Source organism: Gigantopelta aegis, chromosome 15, assembly GCF_016097555.1.
Source record: "Gigantopelta aegis isolate Gae_Host chromosome 15, Gae_host_genome, whole genome shotgun sequence".
Taxonomy (NCBI): Eukaryota; Metazoa; Mollusca; class Gastropoda; order Neomphalida; family Peltospiridae; genus Gigantopelta; species Gigantopelta aegis.
Genome location: NC_054713.1, coordinates 15,648,104 through 15,662,065, shown reverse-complemented (window position 1 = coordinate 15,662,065; position 13,962 = coordinate 15,648,104). Strand labels below are relative to the sequence as shown.

At 39.1% G+C, this 13,962-nt stretch overlaps 1 protein-coding gene across 1 annotated transcript in view; it reads right to left on the bottom strand.

Annotated features, from left to right (window-relative positions):
- Nucleotides 1-9,554, bottom strand: part of LOC121390754 (E3 ubiquitin-protein ligase MIB2-like) — a 36,759-nt gene extending 27,205 nt beyond the window's left edge. Inside the window, exons 1-4 of the mRNA XM_041522660.1 lie at nt 9,529-9,554; nt 6,372-6,635; nt 4,081-4,252; nt 1,107-1,213 (exon numbers count right to left, since the gene is read on the bottom strand). Coding sequence (XP_041378594.1) covers nt 1,107-1,213; nt 4,081-4,252; nt 6,372-6,573 — 481 coding nt within the window. The 5' untranslated portion in view covers nt 6,574-6,635; nt 9,529-9,554. The remainder of the gene's footprint in view (nt 1-1,106; nt 1,214-4,080; nt 4,253-6,371; nt 6,636-9,528) is intronic.
- Nucleotides 9,555-13,962: the final 4,408 nt, after the last annotated feature.

The window sequence follows — 13,962 nt, the reverse complement described above, 5'->3', positions numbered from 1 at the left end:
AGTAGTGTCGTTAAACAAAATAAAACTTGTATTTTATTGTTTTATTATTATTATTTTATTATCTTTTTTCTTCTTTTTTTTCTTTTTTCTTTTTTTGGTGAGAATACCTTCATGTTAATGAAACGACAGGGTGTTTGACGATTCAGAACACTTCAATTGATCACAAACATAATTAAGCAGTTACTCGTCTCCAGGTTAAGATACTGATACAAATACATATATTTTTATTTACGTGACTATTTATCCGATATTGTGCAGAGAATGTTGGAAATGCCGTTTTTGAACACATGAAATTCAAAATCCTGGATACAAAATTAATTTAACAAAAGTACCGGCAAGTTACATGATACGCCCATCAGGAGTTTGATGGAAAACCATGTCTATATTAATGAATATGTTACGGGTATGATTCAATTCTAATTATGTGATTTTTTTTTTTTTGCAATGGGATGGATGAACAGTTTTGGACCAACCACCATCCCAAGTTGTTTCTACATGTGGTTTGATCGTCCTGTATGCATCTGTATGCAAGATATGATCTGGACAAGGATTTACTGTTATGTACAGTAGACCGTGAAAAGTAGGTCACTGTGACCTAGTAATAGTACGCGACACACCGCCATCCCAAGTTGTTCTTATATGTGAGGGTTGATGGTCCTGTATGCATCTGTATGCAAGATATGGTCCAGACAAGAAAAAGTTAACAGACGGACGGACGGACAACGCCATCCATAATACGATCCATAGATCGACGTATAAAAAGGAAATAACGATGGTGATAACAATGATGGCGACGACGTTGGTGATAATATCAATGATAATGGTGATGGTGACGACGATGATGATAATATCAATGATGATGGTGACGATGTTGGTGATATCAATGATGAACATGATGATGATGATGGTGGTGGTAAAATAATGATGATGATAACAATGTTGACGATGTTGATGATAACGATGAGAATAATGGTGGTGATGACGATGATGATGGTGATGTCAATGATGATGATGGTGGTGATAGAAATGATGGTGTCGACGACGACGATGATGATGATATTGATGATGATGTCGTTGCCGTGGATCACAGTAGTGTCACCACTCACCGTCTGTATCGTTCTGCTCCCAGTGAGTCCCACGAACGACAGTGGCCCCCGGGAATATTCCCAGAGCGTTCACCTTTAGGCTTTTATTTCTCGCAGATACAGTCACTCTGCAAACAAACGCACAACGATAAAAAAAAAAGTTTTAAAAAAGTAGGAAAACATACAAAAGGCGCGCACACCACACACATATCACAAACACATAAGGACGAACACATGAGCGCTCTCTCTCTCTCTCTCTCTCTCTCTCTCTCTCTCTCTCTCTCTCTCTCTCTGTGTGTGTGTGTGTGTATGTGTGTGTGTGTGTGTGTGTGTGTGTGTCTCACAGGCACACACAAACTCACACTCACACTCACACACACACACACACACACACCTTAGTCACAATAACATGGCATCGTCGTACTATGCTTCTATAGAGTGTATACAACCAAAGCAAATCCCATAGATGACAATAGTAACATATGTGGCTAAAACTCCCACCTGCAGCGTATCAATCGACATAAATCCCATGGATATAAATAGAAAAAATAGGGGTCAAGCTGCTCATTTCAGAGATAACGGGTAGCGTCTATGACTACCCTTGTTCAGCACAAAATGTTAGTACTTTTTATCTACAGGTAGCCCATACATGTTTCAAGCGCAAGCTTACTTGACACAGTGTTACTAGATGAAATTAAATTGCATACATTTTTTGCCCAGATGAAACTATTTTTTTTACAATGAACACGCTCACATGTATTACCAATCACATGACATGTGGTGTTAACGTCTCTATCAAAAGTTCGGTGCACCTCCAACATTGACCCAGCGGGACGATATTTGGCTTGGTAACTCTCTAATCAAACAAAACTCTAATATCAGGGCTGTATATCTGCACAATACAGAGTCGAGTGGGCATTTGGCAAAATAGTGGTTGGTTCCATGAATCTCTTCCAAGTGTCTCGTCTATAGGACAACTACTCCCGAGGAGATCCTTTACTGCAGATTTCATCCTACTTGCACCGTCACAGAGGACTGCCACTCCTGGACTAGTTTACTAAATCACAACTAGCACCGGCAGAGCTCATTGGAAGTTGTGATGACGTGCACTCATTAATCACCGTCAAAACTGTGATCATATCAGGTGTTCGCGAAATTTGATATTATTCTGCCCCACCGTTGACACCCGTCATGCATAATGCCACCGGTGGGACAATCCTTCAAAAGTGCAAATTCTAGTCCATAGAGGGTCTGTAGCTGGGCATGGCCCTATGATTATAAAACTGGTAAGAGTCTAGACTCAAGATTAATAGAATCTGAGATATTAATGTCATGACGACGCAATATAAATTGTGCGTGCGTGACATCATTAGAGACTGAGTCAAGACTCTAAAAGCTTTATAAGCACGGGCCCTGGCGGTGTGAACCAGCTATATGTAGCATGTTTCACACGTTCAACTGGGTTAAGGTCTGGAGAACAAGCTGGACACTCCATTCGCACTATGGTTTCCTGTTGCAGATAGCCATCAACGACCCAAGCAAGATGTGGACGTGCATTGTCCATAGGACGAAACTAGGATCAGTAGCACCTGCGAGTGGTTGAACAGTGTAATCCAGTACTAGCCCTACGATTAAATATTAGATATTGCACTGATAACACAGTGATTAAGTAATTATTAGATATTGTAGCGATAACATTGTGATTAAATATTAGATACTGCATTCATAAAAAAAAAACCTGATTAGATATTAAATATTGCATTGATAAAACCGATAAAATATTAGATAACGATTAGATATTGTACTGATAAAAATGTGATTAAATACTTAATTACTAGATACTCCAGCGATAAAACTGTGATTAAATATTAGATGTTGCATTGATAAAAAAAAAAAAAAATGTGATTAGATATTAAATATTGCATTGATAAAACCGATAAAATATTAGATAACGATTAGATATTGTACTGATAAAAATGTGATTAAATAATTAATTATTAGATACTGTAGCGATAAAACTGATTAAATATTTGATATTGCATTGACAAAACTGTGATTAAATATTTGACATGACATTGATAAAAGTATGATTAGATACTACATAATGTAAATATTGCATTGACAAAACTGATTAAATATTTGACATGACATTGATAAAAGCGTGATTAAATCATTATTAGATATAACATCGATAAAAGTGTGATTAAATATTAGATATTGCATTGATAAAACTGTAAGTAGATATTAGATACTGCATTGATAAATAGGTAATTAAATATTAGATATTGCACTGATAAAAATGTGATTAAATAATTCATATTGCATTGACAAAACTGTGATTGAATATTAAATATTGCATTGATAATACTGATTAAATATTTGATATTGCAGTGACAAAACTGTGATTAAATATTTGATATGACATTGATAAAACTATGATAAGATACTAAATATTACATTGATAAAACTGTGATTAAATATTTGATAGTGCATTGATAAAACCGATTACATATTAGATATTGCACTGATAAAACTGATTAAATAAATATTAGCTGTAGCAATAAAACTGCGATAAAAATATTAGATATGGTATCGATAAAATGCAATTACAAGCTGCCATTAAGTATTTGATATACATGTAGCATTGATAAACCTGTGATTAAATATTAGATATTGTATTTATAAAACTGCAATTAAATATTACATAAGATATTGATAAAACTGGGGTTGGGACGTAGCCCAGTGGTAAAGCACGTGCTTGAACATCTTTCTTTTTTCTGTAACAAAACTGAAAAAAACACCTATTAAATATTAGAGATTGCACTGATAAAACTTGTTAAATAAAACATTTCCGGTTTCCTGATAAAACTGCGATTTTATATTGCATCGATAAAGCTACAATTATATATATATATATATATATATATATATATATATATATATATATATATATATATATATATATATATATATATATATATTAGATATTGCATACGGTTGCGACTTGGGGGTGTCGTAACGGGTGAAGGGATGTGTTAGATCGTGCTTTCCCGTGACGTAGCACAGCGAACACAGATCATAGTCATCACATCTCGTACAGTGCCAGCGCATGCCCACAACACCCACTTCACGGCACTCGCCACACGTGATGCTCTGATGCCGAATACCTGTAAGAAAATATATAAAATGTGAGAGACTACAATACACATACGCGCGCGCTAACACATGAAAACACAGACAGACACATAAATATTAATGTGTACAATAACCTTATAATTTTTAAAATAAATAAACTCGTTTTAAACATGACACAATAGAATATAATAGATGTTTAACGATACCCCAGAACTAAAAAGACATCGGCTATTGGATATCAAACTATGGTAAATACAACATGATTATCAACATCAATATAAAACTTTAACAGTGAAATAAACACATGCTGTAAAGAATTGTGCAAAAAAGACAAATATCACAAGTAGTATACAGGCCTGTCTGGGGTCATGACCTACTTTCCCGTGATCACGTGACCTTGGTAGGAGACAATGGGCTTTGTGTAGGAAACAATGGCCTTTGTATAGGGGGGTGCAGGTGTCTGACCTTGGTAGGAGACAATGGGCTTTGTGTAGGAAACAATGGCCTTTGTATAGGTGGGTGCAGGTGTCTGACCTTGGTAGGAAACAATGGCTTTTGTGTAGGAAACAATGACACAATGGTCTTTGTGTAGGAAACAATGACACAATGGCTTTTGTATAGGAAACAATGGCCTTTGTATAGGAGGGTGCAGGTGTATGGCCTCGGTAGGAAACAATGGCCTTTGTGTAGGGGACAATGGCACAATGGCCTTTGTATAGGAGACAATGGCCATGGAGGAAACAATGGCCTTTGTGTAGGAGACAATGACCTTGGTGCAGGTGTGCGATCATGGTGTATTCAATTCAATGTATTGCATATTACCAAACAAACTGGTGTTAGCAAACAAATAAAAGCAAAGAAACAACAACAATTAATAATAACAATATGTATAGGCCAGGTGTAAGTGACGTTGATGTTGGTTTTGGCTTCATTGTATAACGTCTATTATGTTGTTGTATTTTTGTATTCACAGTGGACATAGACGTGAATGTTTTTTCACAGTGTTTTATTCTAGAAACCCAAAACAATAGCCGTTAAAATATGTCTCGTGGGGAAGGACTGTAACTGTTTGCTGACTGTTTGGTTTAAAGTGAGGCTTTCATGTCGCCAGACAAAATGCGTGTGTGATGATTTTCATTCATTTGTATTTCTTTAGCACACAGAAAAAAATTCAATCAGTTGAATGGATCGACTGAGCAATATCTGGTTTTACGCAACAACAAAAAAAACTACTATAGTAATGAAGTTCCAGTGGCGGATCGCACTCGCCCCCCCCCCCCCCCCCCCCCCCCCCCTCCCCCCCCCCCCATCCATACATTTTGCGATAGTTATATATACTTTCATTTGTTTAATTGTTTATGTTCAAGAATCCGAAGAATCCCTTCGGAGCATGTCATTGTCCCCTCCGCCCCCCCCCCCCCCCCCCCCAAAAAAAAAAAACAAGAACAAGAAGAGTATGTTCTGGATCTGCCACCGAGTTCGATCGTCAAATCTATGACAGTAGATCTGTGATCTAATTGGATAAACTTTCGCCACTTGCGAATCTTGCAGTGCAACACAAAATGGCATGCAGGGACGATGCAATGTTGCTCATGAGAGCATTGTTTATTTGGCGTAACGTTGATTAACAGTAACTCAAGGGTGGGGATGAAAATATTCCTTATTTGGCAAGGATATTTCAGTCAGTTCAACTCTAAAAAATCAGTACTAAACCAGTTGTCCAAATGTGGCAATAAACTGCTCTTACTGTATCTTACGAAGTCTTTTTTTTTAATAAGATACGTTTTGACCAAAATACCAGTTCGTTTCGGTTGGTACGTTTTGGTAGGTATATTTTGGTATGTGTACGTTTTGACCAAAATTGGGTATGGTATGGTATGGTTGAATACACTTTGGGTTGGGTCTATTTTAACCAGCTCTCGTCCAGTTGACATACAGTTTAACGCATGGTAGTCAGTGGAATAACTCTTTAGTAACCAATTATAGACTCCTAAGTTATTGATATCCTACATATACATATAGATCATCAAACCTGTTTTAAAATGCACGTTTTCATGACGCAACCTTTAATACAAAAAAAAACAAAGCGACATTGCAGCTTTAAATAACGAGTATGCAACTTTAATATTTGTTATCAGTGCAAGACCTCACCAACTGTAGCGTTGTCCAACACCCTCAGGTCAAACTTGTCGTCTTTCCCTATTCTCGAGATTGTTTGGTTTCCATTATCCCAGATAATTTCAGCCGTTTGGTCCGTTCCGTAGGACACCACCGTCCCGACATGCCCCTCTCCGCCATCTTTACTTCCAGACGACAAGTCAGGACCCCTTATCACCCGGAGACCTGTCGCCATCTTGCTTTGAACAGCATCACTCGGAACAGAGAAAGTTGTTTTGGTTGTTTTTTCAAAATCACCTGGGGAAAAAACCCAATACGTTGTTTTAAAAAAGTCGCCACTCAAGTAGTACACTCTCTCACTCTCTCTCTCTCTCTCTCTCTCTCTCTCTCTCTCTCTCTCTCTCTCTCTCTCTCTCTCTCTCTGTTTACAATAGCATCCGTACGACCTTTCTTCAGATGCGCAAGATCAATTACAATTTTAGGTAGTGTAATACACCAAGATGGTCAAACAAAATATAAAGGAGTTTCCAAAGTGTTCCAAATGTTGGAAATCGACCACAAAAAAACCAAACACTTCATTCGAAGACCAAATGTACGAATAGCATTTGGCTTTGCATCAAACAACTTCATATATTTATTATCAAACACCGCTGTATGTCTAGGATGTTTCGGTAATGATTTAATCTTGGTAGCATACTGCAGAGAAAGCTTTGCACGCCTAGCACCCAAACAAGTTTCGTATGCATCAACGTATAAGTTCTCTACAAGAGATGTTCTAAAAGCACCAATACAAAGCCTAAGGCACTGTCCCCTACGGATGCACCACGGTTTAACTACGGTTTTTGACGGATAAACCAAGGATTATTAATGATTGGGGTTAGTTGACAACGGGGAGAGCTACGGGTCGCTACGGATCGCTACGGATCACTAAAAATAAGTAAGGTTTAGTACGGACCACAACGGATTGTCACGACTGATGCCGGATCGTATCCGTGGTTAACCCTTGATCCTTGACAGTGTGACCGGGGATTAAGATCTAGCATCTGCAAGTACGTCAAAGCGAGCCCGAAGGACGTGTGTGAACCTCAAAGGGAACTACCTTGAAAAATAATAGGAAGGTAGCAGGTATCTAGGATCGATCCCCGACGATGGGCCCATTGGGCTATTTCTCGTTCCAGCCAGTGTACCACGACTGGTATATCAAAGGTTGTTGTTTTCTTGTCTGTGGGATGGTGCATGTAATAGATCCCTTACTACTAATTGAAAAATGTAGCGGGTTTCCTCTCTAAGAAAATATGTCAAATCCAATACACGATGATTAATAAATCAATGTGCTCTAGTGGTATTCTTCAACAAAAAACTAATTGGTAATTATTTATAACAAAATAAAAATGTAAAAATAGCCAAATATGGCACTTGTAAGTATGATACTGGCTTCATTAGAGTGGAAGGGGTGGGTCCAGGTCTTTGCAAGAGGATTCCACAAAATCACAAAATTGAGAAAAGGACAAGTTATAGTGCCGAAGAGAGCGAGATGGGGGAGGAAGGGTTCAAGGGCATGATCAGTCTGAAATATTTTGAAATAAAGGTGCTAAAGACGAAGTTCCAGGGCAATTTAGTGTTATAGGTTTTTAAAGTAATTAAAACCAACCAGGCGGAGGGAGGGGAGGGTATTGAGAGGAAAAATAGCTCTACCCAAACTATCGTTCGACCTAGATTAGTCACTGAACGTTACATGAGTAGGTTGGACTATACCAATTAAAATCCCATTGGTGACAGTGTTAAGATATTGGCCTAAAACTACTATACACAACGTATCAACCAAAATATGAACCATAGATATGAATACTACAATACCTCACCCAAAGTAGTGACTGAGTTAAATGGCACCTTTCATGGCTCATTTTCGAGATAACAGGATGTTGTTACAAGCCCCGTCAATTCCGCACAAAATGGTAGTGCCTGACACACTGGTACTGCACAAAATAAAATTGCATGCATTTATTACCTAAATAAAACTGTACTTGGTGCAAGCAACCACTGTCACATTTATCACCAATGGCAGGACTCACGCCTTTAACTCCTCCATTAAAAGTTCGGGTCACTTCGAACTTTGACTCAGCCGAGATGCTATTTGGTGGAGTACTACCAGTAAGTGCAATTATATTTTTTACAGCGCTTTATATTTTGTGTTTATTTTACATGACAGTGAAGACCGTAACATAATCACGACAGAGCAACGGTGTTATCGATAGTGCTCACTCTATTGTGTATGTGCGACGGCGCATACTGGGGGGTGGGGGGGGGGGGGGGGGGGGGGGGTGGGGCAAAAATAAATGAAGAAAATTTGTTTGTTTTGTTTAATGACACCACTAGGGCATATTGATTTATTAATCATCGGCAATGGCATGTTAAACATATTCTAATTTTGACAGTCATAGAGAGGAAACCCGCTACATGTTTCCATTAGTAGCAAGGGATCTTTTATATGCACCATCCCACAGACAGGACAGCACATATAATGGCCTTTGATGTACCAGTCGTGATGCACTGGCTGGAACGAGAAATAACCCAATGGGTCCACTGACGGGGATCGATCCTAGACCGACCGCGAATCAAGCGAGCGCTTTACCACTGGGCTACATCCCGTCTCAAAAATAAACGAAGCAAGGCACAAGTCTTTACTCGTTTCCAGCTAAAGAAAAATAGCACTTTTAAAGCACACACACACACACACACACACACACACACACACACACACACACACACACACATGTACACATTGTGAATGAATGAATGAATGAATAAACGAATGAATGTTTAACGACACCCCAGCACGAAAAATACATCGGCTATTGGGTGTCAAACAAAACTAAAGTGATGGTCAACATCGGTATAAAAATTCAAGTTAAATAAAAACAGTGTATGTACACACTGTGTGTAACTCACCCCACCCTACCCCTAAATCCCTGGTTTAAAAGCAAATTTCTATGTAGACATGAACTATATGTGGTTTATACGTGAAGGCTATACTAGGAGAGATTCAACTTACCAACTACCAGTGGCTAACAAACCTGGACATTTTCTTCTGCAAATTTGAACGTGTAGATATTTCTGGGGTGCATTACCCGGAATACCACATATTCATACGCCGTTATAAAGAAAAATCAAACAAAATGTTAATATTTACCCGAGAAATCGTGCAGTCTTCTTTCAGTCAGCTAACAACAGGGACACAGAAACCGAAAGCGTCCAAGGTGATTCACCTTACTATTTTTAGTATAGGCGGAAGTCCCGGGCCTCTTTTGCAAAGTCAGCTAAGAGTAGCCCATGAAGTGGCGACAGCGGGTTTCCTCTCTCAATATCTGTGTGGTCCTTAACCATATATCCGACGCCATATAACCGTAAATAAAATGTGTTGAGTGTGTCGTTAAATAAAACATTTTCCTTCCTTCCTTCCTTCTTAGCACTAAGATCATGGAAGGGAGCACAGGGTCACGTTCCACGAAGCGATCTTAACTGTAAGATCACCTTAAATGCATAACTACCTAATGCACTTAAGATGATCTTAGTGCTACGATCGCTTCGTGGAACGGGGCCGAGCGACAGTTAGACTAAAACCTAGGCCCTCCAATGTGTGGGGCAAGGGGCGGGAATAAGCCCAGTGTTAAAGCGTTAGCTTAATACGCGGTCGGTCTAGGGTCGATCCCAATCGGTGGACCCATAAGGTTATTTCTCGTTCCAGCCAGTGCTACGCAACTGGTGTAACATAACAAAGGCCGTGATATGTCCTATCATGTCTTTGGGATCCCATTCGTTTGTCAAAGAAAAAAACATTGCTACTGTAATTTCCCGTTGTATTACTTCGGTATTATATGCATCAACTGTTATAGAAAATGTTGCCATGTCTGTCTGTCTGTATTTAATTTATGACTACAAATAACAAAATGGTTTTGAATATATACGTTTCATACAAACTGATGATTACTCCTGCACTCTCGCGTCCAATGTTAACCATACGCCCTAAGGCGTTACGTAGTAATTGTTGAACGATCCCTATGTAAGATAATTTAGTTCAAAAACCTAATACGAGAGTGTACCGACACCCTCCTCCCCCCACTAGTCATTCTTTACCGATTTTAGTAATTATTTGTATTTAATCTTCCCTTTGTCGGTGCACATTCAGGTTTGAATATGCATCCCAGTCTGCTCCAAGATCGATGCCCGTCGGTAGGTTCATTGGGTTATTTCCCATTCCAGCCAGTTGTATAACAAAGGTCATGGTTGTAGCCCGAGTACTCGGACGGTAAGAGAGCTAGACGGACATTTGGGCAGCTGGTAACTCTCTAGTGCATGGAGCACGTTAAGTCAATACTTTTCTTCACCACTTACTACGTCCCTCCGGACTAGTAGCTCTCTCACCGTCAGAGGATTTCTTCACCACACTCACTACGTCCCTCCGGACTAGTAACCCTCTTACCGTCAGAGGGTTTCTTCACCACACTCACTACGTCACTCCGGACTAGTAGCCCTCTCACCGTCAGAGGGTTTCTTCACCACACTCACTACCTCCCTCCTGACTAGTAGCTCTCTTACCGTCAGAGGGTTTCTTCACCACACTCACTACGTTCCTCAGAACTAGTAGCCCTCTTACCGTCAGAGGGTTTCTTCACCACACTCACTACGTCCCTCCGGACTTGTAGCCCTCTTACCGTCAGAGGGTTTCTTCACCACACTCACTACCTCCCTCCGGACTAGTAGCCCTTTTACCGTCAGAGGGTTTCTTCACCACACTCACTACGTCCTTCCGGACTAGTAACCCTCTTACCTAGGACAGGGGTTTCTTCGTGTAGTATGTGCATTAGTGATTAATATGTGAATTCTGTTGAATCAAGGAACTCGATGTAAAGGTATTTAATGTCAAATATAGGATTGTTGTTGTATTGTAGCGGGATTCTTTGACTACCGTTAGGTAGGCGGCAATTGTGCAGAATTAATATAGATTGTTAAGAGAGCCACCAGCTACATCCAAATGTCCGTCTAGCTCTCCTGCCGTCAGAGTACTCGTGCTAGGTACTTTCTTGTATGAGGAATGGTGCATATAACAGAACCCCTGCTGCTAACTGGAAAGAATAGTCCATTGCGTGGTAGCAACGCGTTTCTTCTCTCATCATCATTATGGTCCTTAACCATGTGTCCGACGCCATATAACCTATAATCCGTCCACAGGGAACGCCTTTTCATATTATAAAATTACCACAAATTATTTATTTCTCAGCAGATTATTTTGTAACCTGTACACAAAAATAGTAATTTTGTGTTATTTACACAACACTTTTATTTTTCTTCTTACGTCAAACCAAACTGAAATTATTAACAAAAAACAATTGTTGGGGATGATTGGACAGACTGTAACTAAAATATCTTCCTTCCTTCCATCGTTAGAAAACTTGACATGTTTTCAAACATATGGGGTGGGGTTAACAGTTTTTGTAACACTGATAAAAACTGGCTTGTGCACCACTACTAGAGACAATGCTCTTGTGCGCCCCCACCCCACTAGAGGCTGTGTCCCCACCCCACCTCACCAAATATACTGTGCATGTCGGAATTATTATTTTTGGGTTTTTTTTAAACTGTAGATATTGCTTTTTGCACACTCTCTCTAGAATACTTAACGCCACGAGAGAGAGAGAGAGAGAGAGAGAGAGAGAGAGAGAGAGAGAGAGAGAGAGAGAGAGAGAGAGAGAGAGGGAGGGAGGGAGGGAGAGAGAGAGGGAGGGAGAGAGGGAGGGAGAGAGAGAGAGAGAGAGAGAGAGAGAGAGAGAGAGAGAGAGAGAGAGAGAGAGAGAGAGAGAGAGAGAGAGAGAGACTAGTTCTCCATAACCGTTACTTCTGAGACGCACGTGCGTTTTTAAAAATATGAAGAATGCATTTCGTGGTATTAGAAACACTAAGAGAATAAAAAATATTTCGGATGTACGGAAATGGATAATCCAAACAATAAAATATGGCTCTAATAGTGAAAACATATGTTGTAGTGTTTAAAAACTAGTAGTAGTACCAAATGAGAAGTATGTGTATGGGAATGATAGGATTAATCCCCCCCCCCCCCACCCCCTCCCGAGTTTCAAACTACAAATTCAGACATACCTGGGGCGTAGCCAAAGGAAAAAAACCAAGGCAAACCCAGACCTGTAAAATAAATATCAGTGTCATGGGAAAAATAAAATAAATCTGGGGAAATTCCAGACGAGGCAAGCGCCTCGTCTGCCTTATGATGGCTACGCCATTGTATACTACCAACTGCTTAGTAAGTAAAATCTTAGTAGTTATACTTCTTTTACAGACATCGCCGTTTAAGGGGAGCCATCACTCTCTCTCCCCATCACTCCCCTGAGACTAGTTCAAGGAGGGTAACTTTTAGCTCCCCTTAACCTATGAATTTATACAGTATCAGTATGGTAATATCTTAAATGGCTCCCCATAATCTAAGTTAGAGGAGCGATTAATCACTCTGCTCAATGTTCTAACTATGTGAGTGGATGAGATGAAGTGTGAAATCCAATATAATATTTTGAAATTTTATTGATCTAACAATTTCATTTTGTTATTTATTTACATATTTATATATAGTGTTCGAAATAAGCACTTATCCGTTTGTCCTGGCAAGAGAAAATCTGCTCGGACAAGAAAAATGTACTTTCGTGGTTGTTCAATGGACAAGTAAAAATTTTCAATGCAGTTTCATTTTAATCAATCAAAAGCATTGTCCTTGCACTTGAAAAAAAACTTAAAACTTATTTAGACAAATGAAAACAAGTAGATTTCTAGATGCACTTGTCCAGTGGACTGGTAAAAGATTTAGGGGACAATATTTCAAAATCTTAGGTAACCGGAAGTCAGTTCATGTGAGTTTTACTTAGGTAACCGATTGTTCGGTTACGTGAATATAATTCTCGTAACCAATGAGTTAAGACTTACTGTATCATCCTAAAACACTTGAACTACGGTTCTGTTTTACATTGGTGGTTCAAATGTATTTAAAAACAAACTGATTTTCACTTTCATTACTGATATATGGTACTTTTAATTTTAAAATGTCATTGTTGACCACGTAACCGATTTGTGATTATAAAGTTGCGTAACTGACATGCGAACAGAACAACGGTTCTCATGAAATATTGTGCCCCGAGACTCTGCTTATTTCTATCACTGATATACAGTTACAGTTATAGAACACTGTCCTAGGCAAACACCTCTATCATGATAATCCATCTTACATAGAGGTTAATGCTCAATTATTAGCCGTCTTGAGAATGGGTTGCAGTTTTTATTATCATTATAACAGGTTTGCACCAACCGATCAATTTTTCGATTACGCAATCGGTTTGAATGTATACAAACTTAAAAACAGAATTTGAATCATTAGGACTATGTGCTTACATGTATTGTCATGTTTACCTTTTACATGTAACAAATTTTAAATGCTCATTTAATATCAGTTATAAGGCACGTGTGCAGGGGTTTGGGGTGTCGAACACACACCCCATCTTCCCTCTGCAAGAATGTTGTTTTAAATGTATTTTCCAGGGGAACAAGACCCGTCATATTGTGTTATGTC